Source organism: Strix uralensis, chromosome 2 (assembly GCF_047716275.1).
Source record: "Strix uralensis isolate ZFMK-TIS-50842 chromosome 2, bStrUra1, whole genome shotgun sequence".
NCBI classification, from domain to species: domain Eukaryota; kingdom Metazoa; phylum Chordata; class Aves; order Strigiformes; family Strigidae; genus Strix; species Strix uralensis.
The window spans coordinates 105,514,418-105,536,557 of NC_133973.1; the positions used below are offsets into that span (position 1 = coordinate 105,514,418).

The window sequence follows — 22,140 nt, forward strand, 5'->3', positions numbered from 1 at the left end:
GGCTCATGTTCAGCCAGCTGTCAATCAACACCTCCAGGTCCCTCTCTGACTGGCAGCTCTCCAGCCACTCCTCCCCAAGCCTGTAGCGCTGCTGGGGGTTGTTGTGACCAAAGTGCAGCACCCGGCATTTGGCCTTATTGAAACTCCTACAGTTGGCCTTAGCCCATCGCTCCAGCCTGTCCAGGTCTCTCTGCAGAGCCTCCCTACCCTCGAGCAGATCAACACTCCCACCCAACTTGGTGTCGTCTGCAAACTTACTGAGGGTGCACTCGATCCCCTCGTCTAGGTCATCAATAAAGATGTTAAACAGGACTGGCCCCAAAACCGAGCCCTGGGGGACACCACTCGTGACCGGCCGCCAACCGGATTTAACTCCATTCACCACAACTCTTTGGGCCCGGCCATCCAGCCAGTTTTTTACCCAGCAAAGCGTGCGATCATCCAAGCCACGAGCAGCCAGTTTTGCCAGGAGAATGCTGTGGGAAACGGTGTCAAAGGCCTTACTGAAGTCAAGGTAAACAATATCCACAGCCTTTCCCTCATCCAATAAGCAGGTCGCCCTGTCATAGAAGGAGATCAGGTTTGTCAGGCAGGACCTGCCTTTCATAAACCCATGCTGACTAGGCCTGACCCCCCCAGTTGTCCGTTATATGACTTTTAATGGCACTCAAGATGACCTGCTCCATGACCTTCCCTGGCACCGAGGTCAGACTGACAGGTCTATAGTTTCTTGGATCCTCCTTTCTGCCTTTCTTGTAGATGGGTGTCACATTTGCCACCCTCCAGTCCATTGGGACCTCCCCAGTTAGCCATGATTTCAGGTAGATCATGGAAAGCGGCTTGGCGAGCACATCTGCCAACTCTTTCAGCACCCTTGGGTGTAACCCATCCGGTCCCACAGACTTGTGTGCATCCAAGTGGTGTAGCAGGTCTCTGACCACCTCACAGATACCCCCCACACACACTATGCACTAAGATATCATAGTAGAGAAGCAGGTGTTTGCCCATCATCACTTCTCTTTTCTTTTCTACATCAAGTTGCTTTTAATTTTTAGGCTTTTCCACCTTTACAGAGTAGGCTGGTACTATTGTACTGCTCTGTTAGTTGTCATTGCTTTAGGCAAAAAGGTGTTCACATTGGATTACAAAGTGTCTGTGTTACAGAGGTGAATGTACAGAGAGCAGTATTAACTGACACTTAATATGTGGTCTAGATTACTAACTGCAAGTTTTTATTTCTTTTCACCAAGGGTTAGCATATGTAGTATTACTTTATTGCATTATATTCCTTTAGTGAACAATTTTTTTTGGTACTGTAATAAGATGAAAATAGGTTACTCTTTTCTGAGGATAGAATAAAATTAGCTCTCATTTTATCTTCCACTAATTTTGGATACTTTGATGTTTGGATTCTCTTTGTAGATTATTTTTTCATGGTCACTGACTGTATTCTATGCACATTTCTGGAAAACAGTTCATAGATAATCTGAGTGCAACAATCTAGAGAAAAGAGGACCACACAGTTACCATCTCTTATTTAAAATTTGGTCGTAGTGATTCACTCTTAATATGTAAAACATCTGATCTCAAAATAAGGAAGTCTAGGGGATACCAGCTGTGCAAGCATGCTTTTCCTGCTTGTTTCTTCAGTGTCTAAATAGCAGAGATTTTAGAACTTAATTTGAGATTTGAGAATTTATAATTACATTATATTTACTAAATACTTAATTAGTGAAAAATAATTCAAATGTTGACCATGTTGGTGAATCTTATTTTAATGTCCAGTTTTGCTTTGTTTTTTTCATTCTAGATAAACTTTCCTTGGAAGGAATAGTGGTGCAACGTGCTGAATGCAGACCTGCAGCTAGTGAAAATTATATGAAACTGAAAAGGTAGGAGTGCGCTATTACAAATGGATATGTGATATCTGACTCTGTTTTTATTATTGCCTTACTAGGGATGGATGACTTCAGTATTATCATGACCTTGCATGGGATTTATACAGGATCGGAACTGTTCTTGCTTTTAGGGTGGATTTACTGTAGGGAGGGAATGAAGGCTGACATGGGGCTTGTACGTCCCTCTGGTATTGTCTGGTGGGATGAAGTAGACTTTTGTGTTCCATCATGTGCAGAGCTCTTACTAGAGCACACGTTGTGCCTCTTCATACCTGAACGTATGAATGTGTGGCTATATTCAAATGTGATTGAAGCTGAATTTCCTGAGGACTTAAAAGGTTTACATTGTCTGGTCAGGACATGCTGCTTAAGTATGGGTTTCTGTGTGGATCGTTCAGATTTAATTCCACTTAATACTGTGCCATGCTAGACAAAGAGCACCTCTGAAAAGATATTTAAAATGCCCAAAATAGGAAAGAGTTCAGGGAGAAGTGCTAGACCTAAACTGGCACGCTTGCTAGAAGAGGTAATGGCTGAAAATGTCAGAAATGGCATGGAAACCACAGGACATACATTTAATAGACTTTTGAAAATTTATTCCAACACATCTAGAATTTACCATGTGATTCATATATCAAATGGATAATTAATTTGATGATGTTCTCTAGTAATAAATCAGATTTGGAATTAAATTGTGCATGATATTAAATACATATTTATATATTTTAAGCATGTGGGTTTTAATTAAATCACCATTTTATATTGTGAGTTTGTTGTAAATAGAGAAATGCAAAGCAGGAAATTTCAGGAAGAGAATCATCCGTGGCTAGTTCTAGAATCATCAAAAGAAATGCAGAAAAGGCTAAGTAATGTTTTTTCCCCCAATTTGTGATCTGTTTCCTGTGTATCATATACTACATTTAGAATATCTTAAGTTTTATTAATCTCTGCTGTCATCTAAACTGCTCCAGTATTTCCTTACTGTGTTCATTCAATTCTGAATTTGTAATTTTGTTTTTACACAAAATTACACAATTTGTAATTATGTTTTAGCTGTTGGCAAATCAGTACCATAAGTTTGCTCATGTACAGTGAACTACTTTATTTCAGACTGAGTTCTCTGATTGCTATCATGATTTTTGTCATCAGTGTGAAATGGAGTATGAAGCAAATGTGATGTTACTAGAAAAGGACTCATTTCAATGTGGCAATTTTAAATATATACAAATATAGTCTGTGAGATGTATTTGCTTCATAATTGTTGTAATCACAGGTTGCCCGATCCAAGTGTTTTTTTGTATTTTGTACATAGTTTTCTATGAGTTGATCAAATAAGCTTCTTCTGGTGAGGCCACAGCAGGAGACCAAAACAAAACTGATAGCTTTAATGACGTACTATCCAAACTTTGAATTCTACTTTCTGTCACACATGCATGCATGTAGCCCCTCCTGGTCTTTGATTTTGTCATGTTCAACTCCTATAGGAGCAACAAAGAAGCAAACACAAAGGCAGGTTTTGTGTTTGGAAGCACTGGCAGCTGAAAACTGATGGTACTGTTGTTTCTTCTTTCCTGTGGAAAAATTGTCAGGCTGTGTATGCCTTCGTTTCTAACTTTCCATGTTGTTAAAGATTTTTTTACCTTTTACTGAAAAGTTTTTTTAAAAAAAATCTGGTGGGAATCAGCATGAGATTTAGCAGATCTAGCAGTCACAGCCTCAGAAGAAATTGGTTTATGTCCAAATACTGTCTCTGCTATTTGAGTAGTAGGATCTAACTTTTCACTCCCTTTACTCTCTCCCACCCTCAACATGCTGCAGTCTGTATTTATGCTTTAAAAAAGTGACAGCATTCAAGATAAACCACAGAAGTTACAGAACTGTGTTATATTAAACCATTTTTATTCACTTTTCTATTTACTATTGTGCTTTACATGAGAGAGACTCTCCAAAGGTGGAATTGATAATATTGATAAAACAGCAAGTCTGTTGTGTAGGCTTTAAGTGCTGCAATAGTAAGTTGAGTTGGGAAGGAAATAAAATTAAAAGATAAATGCAGTTGCTTCAAACTTTAAAGGTCTAGAAAATGAAGTTAAGCTGCACACTCCAATAACTGTAATCATTTGTTTTCTGAGAGCTGGCAGCAACCAAAAGGGTTTATATACCTCCCTGGAATTAAATGCAGATATGGATCCTCTCTATTTTACCATCTGTATCTGGGTCAAGAAAATCAGGTGACGGGTATGTAGTGTGGTGTGGCATTTGCCTTCCATGCTATGTCTAGGTCAAGGAAATCAGCTGATGGGTGCGTGGCGTAGCGTGGCATTTGATTTCTGTGCTGCTCTGCAGAGTTTCAGTGAGAGGACAAAATGATGGTCTTGTGATGGGGCTGCCAGCAGTTAGGTGGGAGATATGTGTGACGTGTGGGTTTAAGGATGCGTAATGAAAGCACAGAATTTGGTGACACGCATGGGCAAAAGCGTTATCAAATGTAGCAGACGGGAGGGTATTTTCCCAAGGAGCAGCTTTTGATTTGATTACAGGAAGTTGTGTAGATGGCTGATGTTCAGAACACTTTGAATACAAGGTACAAATGTGTGTCTAGGGATAACTAGTCAGAAAGGTAAAACAAAGATTGTGTGACCTTCACTGGATATTTTCCATTTTGGAAGTTTTGTTGCTGGCAGGTTTATTTTTTTCTATTTTCCTGAACTTCAAGTTCTAGAAGGGGAACAAATACCATGAAATACCTGCTATCCTATACTAATAAAGCTTCATGCTATTGAATTTCCTAGAAATTTTTTATTAACAATGTATTTGTTCTTTGTAACACCTTAATGATTAGTTACACATTTGCAGTTGCTGCTGGTGATGGTATTGCAGCTAGTTGGAAAATAATATGTGGTTTCCAAGCACCTGTCCTAATTTCTGTCTTGTGGGAGTGGATCTCATGATCCCACTTAAAAATATTTAGACTGTGTGGTGAAAAAAATAGGCGGACTGTTCCCAATTGCAGACGGTTTTACTAGGTGGTGGTTACAGAAAATACTGTCCCTACACTACTCTTTCTGGTTGATACTTCCCCTCTTGCCCCATCAAGCCTGTTGGACGAAGGAAGATGGTGGCATGTGAACTGTTGTAGCAGAGGGTGTGTAACACAGATGGGGGTACATCCATGGCTCGCTGTACAGCACACGCTGTATTTGCACTAGTCTTGTGCCCCCACCATCCATGTCACCTTAGGTAGGCTGCCTTTCCCTTCTGCCAGGCTGCCCTAGGCAGGCTCCGCATCCACTCCAGCCAGTCCTACCAAACTAGACTATTTTCTTCATCTTACTGTAGTCAGCTTTCCACCACGAGGAGGCATTATCTGTCCCTTAATTTTGTCTTTTGGAGGCTTAAGATCTTTGTTTTCATTTCCTTAATTCCATGATCCCAGTGTTTAACTGCCTTGGGATTAATGACTCCCCAAAGAGAGAGGTCCTCCCAAGAGGCTTGTCTGCGCTGGGAAGGACAGGCACAGGGAGAGAGGAGTCCCCCAAGCACTCAGGATCCTCTCAGGCTCCAGATGACTTGAGAGGAGATGAGAATAAGATTTTTAATACTCCCAAGGGTCTTTTGCTATGCAGAAAAGAGGGAAAATGGTGGACTGTCACACACCCCATCTCAGACTCTCTCTGCCAAATTACCTGTTTCCATCCTTGTACTGGTCCTCACATCCGTTCTGTAAGTGCCTCTGACCGTAGCAAACCCTCTTCTTTCCTAATTCTTCCTCAGTCCCTCTTTCCCATTTCTGTGTACTTATGTTTCTCCATTTCGTCCCAGAAAGAATTTTATTTTCAAACTCAATTTGAACACATAGGTATCATATACACTCAAACTACATTTCGTTTTGAGGAAAAGTTAAGGAAAAAAAAAATAACCTCTTGGAGCAACTTCTACAAAACTCTAATTCAAACTGACATTGTCAAGTTGAGTAGCTACAACAAGGTCTCCAGGACTGCTCAGGTCCTCTGCAATTGGGGTGGCTGGGCACCAGGCTTGCAGTTCTCAGGGGAGATTTTGAAGGCACATGCAAAGTGCAGCTCAAGCAGTTGAATGCAGTGTTTGATAGCACTTCTCCAACAGTAGTGGATGGCAGGCAAAAACTGGGATAAAATCAGAGGCCTTGGTTCATCCTCAACTGTGCTGGTGAAATGCTGGTCACTTTTCAAAATGGATTTTGGGAGAGTCTGATTCAACTATACATAATCTGAATTACTGATCTCTCCCAAACTGTACACCAAATAAAAAAAAAAAAAAGAATCCCAGGATTACAGAAAGCCTAGAAGAGCTGACATTTAACACTGCAGTGAGGATGGTAATCCCTATAATTCTCTTAAGTAACTTAAAAATACATCTTGAAGTATTGTTAGTGAAAACGATAGTTGCCAACATGGCAGCTTGTAACAAGGCTGGAAGAATTCTGTATATCTTCTTGCTTTTTCTTTTAAGAATTTTCTACAGAGAGTGTGATGAAAGTACCTAGAAAAAGCTACTGGAAGAAACATGCGTGACAGGCTTTGAGGAGAAATGGGTTGCAAAACGTTCTAGAATAATTAATGAATTGCCACTTTTGAAAAGTCACATTTTCTTACAGCCATATTACAGAGGCCACTAGAAGTCCAGACAGTTGGTGGTCTGGGCCAAGCAAGTGAAATTTAATTGGTATAGATGAGTTGCTCATCTTCTCTAAAATACTGTAAGAGTATTGACTGACTGACAGTTCAGTATATTGCTGAAAATGAGCATTATGCCAGGTTTTTTTTCTCCCAAATACCCCCTACTAGCAAAAGAAAATGAATAATTTGACCAGCATGCCACTTCATATATATTCTTGTAGATGTGCTTAGTTGGCTATGAACTCACTTTCAAAATAAATATGTATGAATACATTTGTGCATTTTCCACAAAAGCTGTTCAGTTTGTTTGAAGTGGGAGACCATTTTTACGCAAAGCTGAGATTGCATCTGCCTGTCAGTCAAATGCAACCTTGATTTTTCACGTTATCGAGGATCAATTTCTTTGTCTTGAAGTAAGATTCAGCATAATACAAAAAGACATTCTCTAGGATGTTTTGAGTAGCTCATTATTATGTACCAAAAATAGATATTTTTTTTCCATATGCTAAAATATTTGCAATCCCAATTTTTCCTGGAGAATAATGTACAATTTGTGGAAAATTATCTAATAAACATGTTCATAAGGGTTAAGCTTTACTGTTGAGAGATGTATTTCCCTTATGTTCCTGGACACCCACCAGTTTTTACAAATCAAGCAAATTCATTCTACTTGTGAACAATTGGACTGCAAAGTAGCAGGCACACTAGTACTTAAGTTTCTTTGTCCATTTTTGGTTCATTTTTCACATTTTTTGAATGGAGTAATAGAGAGGAGCAAGTAAGAAAAATAAGGTTAAAACGAGATGAGTTCAACAGCACAGAAGAGAGACTGTTCCCCATTTCAGAGGTCAGGAGAGTTCCTTTTGTTGGTTTGCTATGTATTTCTTTGTGATCTTAGGCTCTTTTCTCTGTCTCTTGGCCTTTCCATTTTGTCTAGCATCTTTTACTGTTCTTACAAGTGCTGTTCTGTGGCTTGATTTTAATATGTCTTTTCTATTACCATGCTTTTTTGTTCAGTGATAAGAAAAGGTCCTAATTTTGGTCGCTGCTTCCAGCCATTATAATAATGCTAATAAATAAGGAATAACGTACTGTTTGTAATGCAGCATATATTTTATTATGTTTCTCTTAAACCTGCAGAAGGTTACCATATCCTTTTTACTCCACTGTTGTCTTCAGCCTCTAGTAGCCAGGTATATATGGGCTAATCTAGGGGTGGGTAGGAAAAGAAACAAAGAAGAAAAACAAAGAAGCATGAAACATTCTTATTTTTCTGCTATATACTTTCTAGAATATGAATCATTAGTTATGGAAACTGATACTCTTAAATTTTGGGAGAGACCATTGATCTGATAATTGGATCTCAGTTTCCTTCCTTTTGCAAATGCCTGGAGGCAGAGGATGAAAAAAAGTAGGCTTCCTTGCTGGCTGACTTACCATTCTCCTTTTGTTTACCTTAAAATGTCTTTCTTACAGCGTGGCATGAAATTTGCCTTCTTTCCATCTTTTAAATATCATAGTTTCCATGTGACAGGCACAGAATCACAGAATAGTTGAGGTTGGAAAGGACCTCTGGAGGTCATCTGGTCCAACCCCTCTGCTCAGACAGGGACACCTAGAGCCAGTTGCTCAAGACTGTGTCCAGACAGCCGTGCATTTCTCTGGAATTGACATCGTGTGATAAGATGCTTCTGGAATGCTCTTGTGTTTCTTGACAGCGGGCATACTGTATGTATTCTGTGCCTTTCAGAAAGGCACATTGTTGAGAGGAGCCTAGCATGAAGGTCATTTTCAGAAAGAAGAGAGATGCTTAGGGATGCATATTTAAGAAGAGTTTATGGCAAATATGGCATGGATTTTTTCCTTATACCCTGGGGAAGGAAATCAATAGTTGTAATTGGAGAGTTCTCATTGTCCTGTTTCTTTAACACAGAGTTCATGAAACAATATTCCTCTTCTGCTGGTTACACTGCTCCTTTTCCCCTGCTATCAGAGGCATTGCATTTAAGAACATCTCTAATTTGCCTTTGTGGTAATTAGCCAAAAAGCATCCATTTCCTTTTTATCTGCTGAAGGGGGGTGAGGCTAAAAATAGTCACCATGGAATATGTTCAGGCTTCAGTCATAGCCAGCTTCTTCAGGCCAAAAAATGCCTCACTCAGTACCAGTGCTCAGCACCAGAAGTTCCGGGTACTTGTATTTCCAGTAAACCTAAATGTCAGTGGCACAGATTCCTTCTCTTGAAACTAAAGCCTTTGGTGTTGTACAGTACTGGAGGTCTTTCTACCTTACTGTTACCAGGGCTACAATAATTACAAAGATGTCTCTGCTGCTAAGGTGCTTTCCAGATTTCAGTGAGGTAGTCATTTAGTACTTAGGGACATCCTTTCTGTTCCCAGAGTAGCACCAATTCCTTCTTTTCATCTTCTTTTCCATCTGTAGTATGAAAGTCACACTATAATGGGTGAAAATCTCTGAAAGAGAGTGCAGTTTTAACTATCATGACTTATCCTGTGTTACTAGATATACTAACCTCCTGTTCTTTTTGTTTACCATCATGCTTGACCCTGTCAGGGAAGGTGGGATAGCTAGCTGGTATAAAAAAGGCCATTTCTGCATCACTGTCAGAGTTCAGATGTAAATATTCATCTTTTCTGTTGCAGAGCAGAGCTCAGTGAAGCTCATGGATCTCTTCCTAGCCACCATGCCAGATACTATAGTCATGCTGAGTACTGCCGGTGTTCTGGGATCTGCAAAACTGCTTTGGCAACTACCAGGCTGACAAGCTCAAATTTACACAATATGTAGAATGTCAGCACCACAGCACATCTTCTATTTTAAGCAACTTTGTTCACATCCTACTGATGATACTTGCAATTTGTGAAAGATCGGTAGACTAGTATCGTCCAACAGTTACCCTGCTGCCAAGGAGCTCCAAAAATTGTATGATATCACTGAGTACTGAAAGTTATCCTTGTGCAAACTCAAAGATTAGAATCGCCAGGTGGCAAACTCTGTTGGTGATGTATTGATTTCCTGGCTTATTAAAATATTTCTGAAATTCATGGAACTGCAGGAAGGCACTAAAACAAATGGCCTCAAGGTTGACAGAGTACATATGTGTCCATCCAGATAGCACTTACTTGGGATGTCGCCAAGTTCAAACAAGTTCATAGATGACAAAACATCCATCCTCTGTTTCTGGTTCTTTTGGGGGGAGTGTCTGTCTGTAGGGCTTAAATGCTTCTCAGACTGGGGTTCCCTGTGATCAGTGTGTGATTTAATTCCTGGAGATGGCAAAATTACAGTGGGAGCTTACCTCCTAGAGTGTCACAGGGCCAGCTACACCACGGGGGAAGCAAATAGAGGTATCTCTTGTACTCCTCAAAGGCTCTGTGGGTGGAAAAGATTCCAGCTTTAGAAATTAATCACAACATTGCATTTTATGGGAGAATTTTTCATTCTCTAAATACCTCAGATATATATACAAGATACTGAAACACTGCAACCATCAGTTACTCCTCAGACACAATCCTGAAATGTTGTGCATCCACCTGCCAATGCTTGAGTCTGGGACATTTTTAAAATGGCTTGGAGTTGAATTCAAATGAACACCATAAAATGAAAAAGAGTAGTAAGTTACTTTTTTTTTTTTTTTTTTTTTAAGAGAGAGATATAATGCAAAATCCTTTGAATTTCAGTCATCTAGAGTACTTAAACTCACTTTTTTTCCCCTTGAGTTATCTGGATAGAGAAAATGAGACTGCCAAGTATTGGAAGCCAACAAATTATACTGAAGTTGCAAATACAGTGAAGGAACTTTAAAATCCTAGGGGTTTTATTTACATTTAAAATAAAGTTCAAATAATTTTCGGTAGTGTTTTTCACAAAAGCTCTTCTACAGAATGTTACTTTCCACATCTTGAAAGAAGCAGAAATGAACACAAAGGACCACTGCCTAAAAATATTTCTTACATACATTCATGTGTATGCTCAGATGTAACAGTACTATAAAAACGATGGTTTTCAAATTCTTTGTGTTCTCCATGCCTGCATTTAAATACAGACACATCAGCTTATGGCCTTAAGAGAAATATATGCTGCTACTTTAATTCTGTTACCATCACAAGACCAACATGGCTGTGAGAGAACGAGATGGTTTCTCTTTGAAATGGTATTTTATCAACAGAATGTGACTTAAATGTCAGTGCTAGTGATGTGCAAATCATGAAAGTATTCTTTCTTTTTGAGTCTACATTGAGCTTGAGATTTTCAAATTACTTTGTGCTCTGTAATGAAATATGTTTCTTAAGTGAACCTTGTAGACAATAATCATACAATTCCTGACGTTTCTGGTCATGATCTGTAATGATGTTTCTGCTAAGCTGTTGACTCCTTTGTTTGCAGTTAGTGGTTTTGTCTGGGATTCAATCATTGTCATTTCAGTTTCTGTGATGCTTTGCTGAAAATTTGGCATTATATACTAAGCCAGTACCATCAGTGGGACCTATTACAGTGTCCATGTGAAGCTGCTGTAGGGCTGATGTGCTTTACCTGTACCTGAGATTGGAATGAGAAGGTTTTTACGAGCTAAGCTTGTACCTTGTATACTGTGAGGATACAAGGAAAGCGTAAGAGTGCTGCAGAATCACTGCTGCTCAGTTCCTTCCTTCTTTGCTGCCCATGGCAGAAAGCTGGAACTGAGCAGTTTTCTGACAACTGCCTGTAATCATGAAGGTTTAGGATCAGTGTTACTTTAGTGTACAATTTTGTTTGAGTTTGTTCTTGTATAATATGGTTGTCTTCTGTAGCACACACATACATATAATAATATGCAAAGTCCTGCACCTGGGTCAGGGCAGTTCCCAATATCAGTAGAGACTGGGTGATGAATTGGTCAAGAGCAGCCCTGTAGGGAAGGGCTTGAGGATATTGGTAGATGAAAGATCAGACCTAAGCTGGTAATGTGCACTCACAGCCCAGAAAGACAATGGTATCCTGGGCCGCATAAAAAGCAGTGTGGCCAGCAGGTCAAGGGAGGTGATTCTTCCCCTCTACTCCACCCTGGTGAGACCCCACTTGGAGTGCTGTGTTTAGCTCTGGGACCCCCAGTACAGAAAAGACATGGAGCTGTTGAAGCGGGTCCAGAGAAGGGCCACAAAAATGATCAGGGAGCTGGAACAACTCTCCTATGAAGAAGGGCTGTGAGAGTTGGAGTTGTACAGCCTGGAGACCTTATTGTGGCCTTTCAGTATATAAAGGGGGCTTATAAGAAAGACAGAGAAAGACTTTTCAGTAGGACCTGTAGTGACAGGACAAGGGACAACAGTTTTAAACTGAAAGAGGGGAAATTTAGATTAGATATAAGGAAAAAATTCTTTACTGTGAGGTTGGTGAGACACTGGAACGGGTTGTCCAGAGAGGCTGTGGCTGCCCCTTCCCTGGCAGTGTTCAAGGTCAGGTTGGACAGGGCTTTGAGCAACCTGGTCTAGTGGAAGGTGTCCTGGCCCATGACAGAGGGGTTGGACTAGATGATCTTTAAAGATCCCTTCCGACCTAAACCATTCTGTGGTTCTATGAAAGTAATACATGGATATAAGACTAGACAATCAGATTCATGCCTAAGGCAAGGAACTGACTCCTGCCTATGCAGTGAAGGCAGGAGATGTTGCATGGGAGTTGTGAAGGTCTGTTTTGCCTTGGAGGTGACTGTTTCAGGTGACTGCTCTGTGCTTTCCCGATGCTTCACAAAACTGAAACACCCAGATACAAAGTTAAAATGGGTAGTGAGGCACCTGAGAGTTGTCATCTCATCCTGTTTCGGGTGCTTGCAAGCCATGAGTTTGGAAGCAAGGTATAGCATAAAGTGAAACTGAGAGAGATTGTGTGCTGGTATTTGAAATTAAAGTTTACAATAGCGTGTAATTAATATAGCAAAGCCAGTAAATGGAAATGTCAATTAAACAAAAGAAATGTGCTCATCTTCACCCAAGTTTCTGGCATACCTGAACATTAACAATGTTCTGCTAAATCACTAAAAGTGATTCTGCACAACTGAATTAATATCGTATTGATATCACTGTATATCATATCAGTATATATTAATACATGTCACCCACCCTATCAAAATATTAATTTTTGTTTCTCTTTAGGATCCAACGTTTTTACTAAGGTGTTGTAACATAGGTGTCTAAAGCCATTTCTAGTTGGGCCATCTCTGAACAATTTAGAAACCACTGTGTGTACACACCAGAATTTACACCTACAAGGCGGAGGAGGGCAATAGTGAAACCTGCGGTGGCAGACTGAAGTTGGGATGTTTTGGAGGACAGACTGATTTTTTTTTTTTTTTTTGCAGTTGCTCACTCTGTGTGTGTCTTTTTCGTCCCCCGCTTTTCCTTCCTTCTCTCATCCAGTGTCCTTATCTCACTCAAACTTTATGTGTGCCAGATGCTCCTAGTATTTCCAAGCACTGTTGAATGTCTGCTGATAGGAGTTTAGGGTGGCCCTTTCTGACTCAGATAAAATTCCAAGTGAGTTTATCCAGGGGTCGTCTTCAGCAGCAGTTTTAAAAAGAAAGCAATTTAATTCTGTGCTCAACTCATAGAATGTATTCTATTGACAGTTTACATTTAATTTTACAAATAACTAATGCCAGAGATAGCAAACTTTCAACTTTATTAATGTATTAGTCTGTCCTGGCAGACGTTTCACAGAATTCATTCTGCTGCAAGTCCAAAAAGACCTGCCAGAAATGAACAAGTACAGCACTATCTCACAGGTCCCGGGCACACTGAAACACTAACTGAGAGACATATGAACAGACTGGGTCCTCACCAAAATTAATGCCAATGAATTATCTGCTTATGTCTTTGAATACTTAACTATTTTTCAGGAATATCTGGCTAACCCCCTTTTTAATGTTAGTCGCAGAATCAGGAAGAACTGTACCCTGTGACTTGTAATACAAATTTGAGTTACTGTCCTGCTGTTCCCTCAGATTGTGTGTATGTGCTTGAGCGCTGACTGAGACCTTGCCAAGGAGGAAGATAAAGAAGACATAGTAATGAATTAGGAAAAGAAACAGCTCACCAAAGAGCTTTCCTCTGCTCCTTCTGCTCTTGGACTGTATTCAATTCTGAGGCTTTGCGCAGCACTCCTTTTAACAAGCATAGGGAAGTTTCGGATTTTACAGGGTTCAGTTCTGTGAATAACATAAGGCTCTGGCTTTATGATTCCAGTCTGCAGACGGTGGAGACACACGGGCTTCTGATCTTCTGCAGAATTGGTTGAACTGTGTTAACTCAGGTTAGAATAAGTTAGGAATGTGACAACAGCTTTAAGATGAAGAATCTAAATGTAAAAAAATAGGCTAACACAAGTGCTTAACTTCTCACCAACCCAAGCTCTTGTTAATCCTTAGACCATCATGACCATGACAATGCAACCGCTTCAGATTTAAAAACAGAGGGAGGTGAAAAAAATCACTTGTGAAATTCTTTCGATTTAAAAAAAAAAGGTTTAGTTGGGGCTCGAAGCAATGAGACACACATTCTGGCTGCTAAGTTCATTTTTAAAAGTTCCTGTGTCATACTTGAAGGAAGGAAAAGAAAGGATCCTAGCTCTCCAACAGTGTTAACTATAGCTGTTTCTAAGGTTAAAGAAATACCTATGCTCAAAACCTGTTGCAAGGCTGAACATTATCTGTATCATAGTTCATTCCATCTTTTCTAACTGGAAAACAGACAGGAGAAATGGGAGCATAAAAATATCCATGGCCAGATTTCTTTATGTAAAAAAAGGAAAGAAAATCCCAGCTTTCAGAAATATATTTTGAATTTAGAAGTCATCTTGAAAGAGAAATTTCAGTGTATGTGAGTGTAGGTGGGAGTATAAAAACGTGTGATAAAAATAGCAAACTACATGGAAATCAACATTGATATATGGATGCAAACCTGGAGATGTTACATGATAATATCTGAGAGAAATATGTGTTAGGTATGTATTTATATAATACTTTTCAAAATTTAAAAAAATAACCCAACTTACATAGTTTTCACATTATATTTAAAATAATCACTTTATTTTGAATTCTGATTTCAACTCAGACATTGGCTCCTGTTCTCACCTTTGGGAACCACTTAGAAAGTTGGTGGCACATGTTGAAAAGGGACTTTTCAGCAAAGGCCTTGAAAAATAGGTATTCTTTCTCTGGAGTAAAATGCAGGGAATAAATACTACATCCTAAAAGTCTGAAACTGTGATCAAAATGCTTAAAGCACTAAGAAATAGCTATATTGTAGAAAGTACCTTTCAGTTGACAAGGGGTTAATTGATTAAAATCATGGCTTTCAAAGAAAGTGGGTGTTTTTGTAGGATGTCCTAAAGCACAACTATGGGTACAGCAAACTGAGAATTTTCATACACAGTCTTTTTGGTATTGGAAGCAAAAGATACATTTTGTAGATTGACAAAATGTGTAACTTCGTGACGTTAATTTGTTTGTACTGTATAAAATAAACTGCCCTTCAAGTCAGTATGGTAAACCAACTGGGAAGACCATCAGTACTTTTATTCTGCACTAGTGATTCTCTTATTGTACCTAATGTCTTCAGAAAAACACATTTCAGATGTGCTCTTAAGTGTCAGTTGGTCTTTGTTATTATCAGCATGATGCAGGAGCAGCATCTGTCTATGGGAATGCAATTTATGATAAAATACAGCTAATTAAAAATCCCTGGAGGATTTATATTCACACATGCTGTGAAACTGAATCATACAAATATTTCCTATTAAATTGTAGCAGAATTAAAGTGTTTTAATTTCTAACTGTGTGCACCTAAACCCTTTTTCCCTGTCTTACTACCATAAATGTAAAGTAATATGAAATACACTTTATTACTGCAATATCGACCAGGAGAGCTACTTGGAGAGAAACACGTACAGCTGCCACATAATAGAGTAGGAGTAATGGTGTAGGTTTTATAAATTGACACCTAAATCACCTGATCTGAGTAGATTAATAAAACTGGGTTTATTGCTATTTCTTTTTTTAACTCTTATTAGCTCTTTTTTTATTAGTAGACTAATATCCAATGTAGTATCCACTGTGGGGGGGAAAATGCTTCCCAGAAACTGTACCAGTTTGTGGTACCTTGGCAAGGACAAAATTAGCAAATAGTTCTTCCAGATTTGAGCCATGTTATTACAATCATACACAGATACTTTTCCTCCTTCTCTATCCTGATCTCTTAGAGTTGCTTGATGTGGCGCAGAAAGATTAATCACTTAATACATCCTTTTACTGTTTTTAAAAAAAAAGTAACTTTGAATGTGACTTGGATGTTAGTTTGTACTCTGCAGAGGATGTTTATTATATAGCATTTAACTTTCTTTTTTTAAAATTTCATTAAACTGTATGTAAGTGAAATGCTAGGCTAGTAAATTATATATGTTCGCTGTAGTGTGCATGTGCTGATTTCTGTCCCCGAGCATGCCTAAGAACCAATGCTTGTGGAAAATGAGCTGTGGCTTTGTGTACTCAATGAAGTATATTAGCTGTTGCCTAGCCTGTGCTTGTGTAATCAAATTTGTCAGAACATAGATTGGAATATGGGAATTATTTGCTATAATCACTTTATAGGCTCTTATAACCTAAGAAATTGTTTTCTCTTACACTCCGTGTTTATAAATGCACATAGTACAACTGAAAGAGAAGTTTCACATGGTTTAATTATCTAAGCATATAATTTGTGAAAGTCTAGAAACTGACAAAATGGAGGATAGGATAAAGTTTTGGGGAAATAAATAAGATTGTGATTTTATCTTCTACATATATACTGGGACTTCAGCTGTATGAAGGAAAGCAAGATTTGTGAAGACTGCTTGAAAAGCATCTGCTTGGCCTAAGCAGGGCACTAATTCATTCATCTAAACTGATGAGAGAAAAGCAAACAAATCATAAACTCCAACAAAAATGTCAAACTTCAAACAGATAAAATATGCATTTCTTTTAATATAATTTTTTTAAAATATTGTAAAACAGTGTGTAAGGAATCACAGGTAAAATGTTACCAGCTTTAGTGAATCCAAGCTGTTATGTTTTAGCTATAGATACACAAGTTAGGAAATAAAATGGCGTAACTTGTGGTTTTATTTCTCTTGAAAGGGTCAGTAAATTCAAAGGAGTTTGTATACCTCAGGGACTTCTTGGTCCCTGAACATCTGGGTGATGAGGCTGGAACAAGGCCCTTGAAAACAATATCCTCTCTTGTAGAGGAATACAACCAAATCAAATGTATGTAATTAGTGATGTGTTCCAATCTGTACATGGGCAGCTGTATGATTGTGCTGTGTAAATATTACAGAGATAAACATGAGTAATGAAAATCAGGACGTGCCTAATTATGCATGAAGTAATTTGGAGTTACATAGATAATGGACAGATCAATTTCAGAAACTAATGAGTGAAGCACAAGTGTCCTGTGTATCATCCAGAGAAGATGAAGAGGATTTATAAGCATATTTGCCCAAATGTCGAGTATGCCATTATTTAAACATAGAGTTCAAGTCTGGTATTTAGAAAACCTGTTGAGTGCAAAGTAGAACTAATACTTGGTAGAGATGTCCAAAACTTGCTAGGAAGCAATCACACAAGCTCTTACTAAGTTCAGAAAGACCTATGCCGTTTTTGGAAGCAAGGGAAGCATTTTGTTACATGGTCAGCTTTGATGTTTATATAGGCCTTTTGGTGTATTTGTGTGTCTATATAAAAAGTGACTGATACACAAGACATTTATTTGGCAAAATCTAAAAGGCAAAAATTAAATTATGTTTTGAATTCATGACATACTACACATATAATACTTGCTTTGCCTTTTTAATGTTTTTGGGGTTTTTTTGCTTTTCTCACTGGTCTGCCTCTACTTGTGTAAGCGAAGAAGATATTGCTGTAACGGTGGGTTTTTTTTCCTGAAACAAAATGCAAGGTGGAGGCCACCCATTCTGCAGCACTGTCTTCGGAATGATTAAGCATTGCTTTGTCACCCAAGTGCTCTTCAGATAACCTGGCTTCTCACACTGGCTTGACAGTTGCATCCCTTCTCTTCATTAATCACTACGAACACAAGCAAGTGCCCTAGACTCAGTTACTATCTGAATAAAATAAATTGAACCTGGCTTTGCTTTCAGTTTTGAGTGTGAATTGAAAGCCCCTTGTGAAAGTAATTGTGGCTAAAAAGGATCATCTGCTCTGCGCTCTCATGGACCAGGCAATTAGCACACACTTCCATTTTGCCTTCTATTAAGATAAATCAGTAGTTTTCATTCAAAGTATAGGCATCCTCCTTACTTTAAAAAATGTTTTGCTTTGGTTTTGTTTAGAATGTTTCTTAAGTTAAAAAAAATGAAGGTTTGGTAAGAAGTACTTCCTGTTCATTGCAATATTAATAAAGGAAAGAAAAGTCAAGTTTAGAGGATTTAGCTATATGAAAGCTAGCTGACAAAGATAATCATCTTGTTCAGACATAGCTTCTGGCTGCAGTAGATAGGAGCTTTTTGGAAACAACTCTGTCAAAGTAAATGACTCAAAACAAGCAGCTAGTAGCCTATCTCCAAGGAAAATGAAGCTGTAGACGATTTTTTCAAATAAACAAGATTACAAGAAAGAAATACTTGACTCCATCAATAGTTTTTGTTCCTCATTGAAATAGCCTTGAGGATGCCCTATGTTGATTTCTGGGTTGAGGTTGAAGTGCAGCAGCAGCTTCCCTATTTCCACCTACAAATGGTTGTATTTCTCCTAAGAACCTCTAGTACACGAGCAAAATCCTGTCTAATGTCCCTAATTTCTGTGAAGTACAGAAAATTAATATATTACGATGGCTGTCTGTTGGCCTCTTTTCTATTTGTTGATTATCTTTTTTCCTCCACATTGTGCCTTTCCTCCTTTTTGAAGAAATTCTCTTTTATTTATGTAGTTGTGGCTTCTTGGTTATTTAAAAAACTCTTCCAAAAACCTCCCCAATTTTCTGTAACGTGTTTCTGTCTACATTTTCATTCTTCATTTTCTCTAGCTTTAGGAAATGGGTTTATTAGAATGTCTATACAGATGCATAGGGTTCCATGCTTGAGACTGTCCTCATCAGGTCATGACTACGTTGCTTTATCCTACCTAAATGCAGTAACTGCAAAACTTTTTTTTTTACTTCATTTTAGTTCTTTTAGTTCTTTTCTATCATAGGTGTAAATACCCAGCTTTGTCATGGATGTCCATCTTGAATGAGTAATTTAATTCCTCTGCAGTTTCATTGGCCAGCAGGAATAAAGCTTTCACTTTTTTATTCTTCTGCCTGTTTTTGGTTCAAATACTTAGCTTGCATGTTATTCCAAAGTGGTACCTCTCTGTTTATTCACATGTTCAGGGCATAGCCCAGTGGGGTTTGTTAATACTCTGTGTAATATGCCTATATCCAAGGGTCATGAAAGGCATTCATTTTAGATGGTCAATTTTATGCCATGTTTTCAAGATAGGAGGAGATAGATGTACAACCAATCCAGATTTCAGGAGTGAACTGATGGTGTTCCTCTGCATGTCCTGCCAGAAATTCTGTGGCATGGTCACTTTCCAGCTTCAGGCAAAAAACAGGTTCATCTTATTTTCTTTTGTCTATATGTGTCATATGAGATGCTTCTTCCTTCCAAGACTCTGAAGTCAAAAGCCTTGCTTTTGAAATAATACTTACTTGACTCAGAAAGTCTTCCTTTCAATTTTTCTTCTATCTCTTAGCCTTACTTCCAACAATAGGATTGCAACAATATATACCTTTGTGTCCTTGAATTGGATCTCATCCTTCTGTTAAAAGGTACCTTTGAGCAGGAGCTAATTAAATCTATCACACATTTGGAATGACATTAAAATCCTTTTTTTTTTCCTCATCTACTGTAGCTGTTTATGACATTTGATTACTGGCCCAGTAATTAACATTTCTCAGGACTGTCATTTCAAGTGAGTGAGAAGAAATCACAACAATGTCTGATATGTTTTCTCTTTCTGGATTGTCAGTTCTTTTGAGCTGGAGTGAGCATTTAGCACATCCAAATCTTCATCTGTTTCTTACAGACCTGCATGTAGCTGTGCTGTAGTTACAAAGGAGAGACTCTGTGGCTGCTCATTTTTGATATGCCATGGAGGGCACACCTCATGCCTTGCACTGCTCAACAGAAGGGGGGAGTGCAGTGTCTCTTCAGTTTTCCTGCTAAATCCAGCACATTATGCTTGTCCTGTGATACACATAAAGTTATATTTGATGCATATAACATGTTTTATGCCTGAATTTAAGACTATCTCTGCTAGGTCAGAGCAAAAATTGTCTCACCAACTGTCATAAAGAGTTACAAGTAATGGGTGGCTTAGAGAAGACTATTAAAACAGGGCAGGCACCTGCAGATACTTCCTCAGCACAGTCCCTGAGTCTCCTCAGGACAGCCCAACAGTCCCTGGTGTTTAACAGCCATCAATAGAATTATCCTTTGGGAATTTATCCTAATCACAGAATCATTCAGGTTGGAAAAGGCCCTTGGGATCATCAAGTCCAACCATCAGCCCTACTCTACAAAGTTCTCCCCTACACCATATCCCCCAACATCTCATCTAAAGGACCCTTAAACACATCCAGGGATGGTGACTCCACCACCTCCCTGGGCAGCCTGTTCCACTGTCTGACCACTCTTTCCGTGAAAAATTTTTTCCTAATGTCCAGTCTAAACCTCCCCTGTTGCAGTTTAAAGCCGTTCCCCCTTGTTCTGTCACTAATCATGTGTAAGAAGAGACCAGCACCAACCTCTCTACAATGTCCTTTCAGGTAGTTGTAGAGAGTGATGAGGTCTCCCCTCAGCCTTCTCTTCCTCAAGCTAAACAGTTCCAGCTCCTTCAATCGCTCCTCATAGGATTTGTTCTCCAGCCCTTCACCAGCTTCGTTGCCCTCCTCTGCACTTGTTCCAGCACCTCGGTATCTCTCTCGTATTGAGGTGCCCAAAACTGGACACAATACTCCAGGTGTGGCCTCACCAGTGCAGAGCACAGGGGGACTATCACCTCCCTACTTCTGCTGGTCACACTATTTCTGATACAAGCCAGGATGCCGTTGGCTTTCTTGGCCACCTGGGCACACTGCTGGCTCATGTTCAGTTGCTTGTCAATTAGAACCCCCAGATCCTTCTCTTCCAGGCAGCTCTCCAGCCACACCTCCCCAAGCCTGTAGCGATGCATGGGGTTGTTGTGACCCAAGTGCAGGACCTGGCACTTGGCCTTGTTGAAGCTCATCCCATTAACATTGGCCCACCGATCCAATCTATCCAAGCCTCTCTGTAGTGCCTCCCTATCCTCATGCAGATCGACACTCCCGCTTTTGAACCCTTAGGCACTTTTAGCATCCATAATATCCTGCAGCAAGAAATTCCATATTTATTTACCAATTGTGTGAAGAACTGCTTTCCTGTGTTTGCTTTGAATTTTCCTATCTTCTGGATTTAATGCCTGCTGGTACTTAAAACATACAGTTGTTCCCTATTTGTTGTCTTCCTGGACAAAATGATTTTGTAGACCTCACTCATATCTTCATTTCTCACTTTTCTCTTTTCCAGCCCTGAAGCATACTGCTCTTTGTTTTCTCTTACAACATAACTTGTTCCATACCTCTGTGAATTTATACTGGGGCATAATAGTGCCCCAATAGTTCTTGTTTCCTTTACTGTCCTTTCAATGAGGAGAAGACTGCCATTTTTAATGAAATACTGCTTGATTAATTGCAATGTCTTACTGGCCTGGAGATAATCACCCTTACTACTCAGGATATGTAGAATAATAATGCTGAAATCTCACCCTGGCCTCTCAGGCATTTAGTTCAGGTTTGTTTTTGCAAAGCCGGCGTATCAGATGAGCATTTAACCAATGTGTCAGCCTGACTTTTCAGCTGCTTGTAAGAAGGAGCCTTGTGTATGAGATGTCAGCATTTCTGAAGTCATCTGGCTGGCTGCCCTGATGGTGAGTGGCACAGGGAGATGGCTGGCCTGGGAGTGTGGGGCTCTGGCATTCCTGGGCAACTCACATGGCTGGACTGCCAGAGATGAGGCACCACGGATGCTCTGGCAGCCCCTGAGCTTGAGTCTAAAGTAGTTTTTGTCATTTTTGTCACTGCAGCAAGCCATGGAAGTGGCAGTTGTGAAATGACAGGAATTGCATTAATTTCAGTCAGCAGCTGCTGAGGATACTGGGAAAGCATATTTTGTTTTGGGAACATCATGTTTGGGTTTCCAAAACAAAATTTTGAAGGATTTCTGTTCCATGAAAACTTTAAATGTTGGCTTACCTCCTGATTCAAGGTTTGTTTTTTTTTTCTTGAAAACACAAAAAGCACGTAATAAAGATTCAGATTTCCAGCCAGCTCTACTTATGCTTCAGTTGGAAGATTATTTCTATTTTTTCCTACATGTTATTAGTAAGAAACTTTATTACATCTACACTTACTGCATTTGTGTTTCTCTCATTGCTGCAATGACTATTAGTGTCCCAGTGTGCTGCTTAA

At 39.2% G+C, this 22,140-nt stretch overlaps 1 protein-coding gene across 3 annotated transcripts in view; it reads left to right on the forward strand.

The window, feature by feature from the left end:
• GTF2F2 (general transcription factor IIF subunit 2) overlaps positions 1-22,140 on the forward strand; it is a 92,864-nt gene that overhangs the window by 42,531 nt on the left and 28,193 nt on the right. For all 3 annotated transcript variants that reach the window (XM_074859631.1, XM_074859628.1, XM_074859629.1), the window contains exon 6: positions 1,811-1,892. In XM_074859631.1, the coding sequence (XP_074715732.1) occupies positions 1,811-1,892 (82 nt within the window). The remainder of the gene's footprint in view (positions 1-1,810; positions 1,893-22,140) is intronic.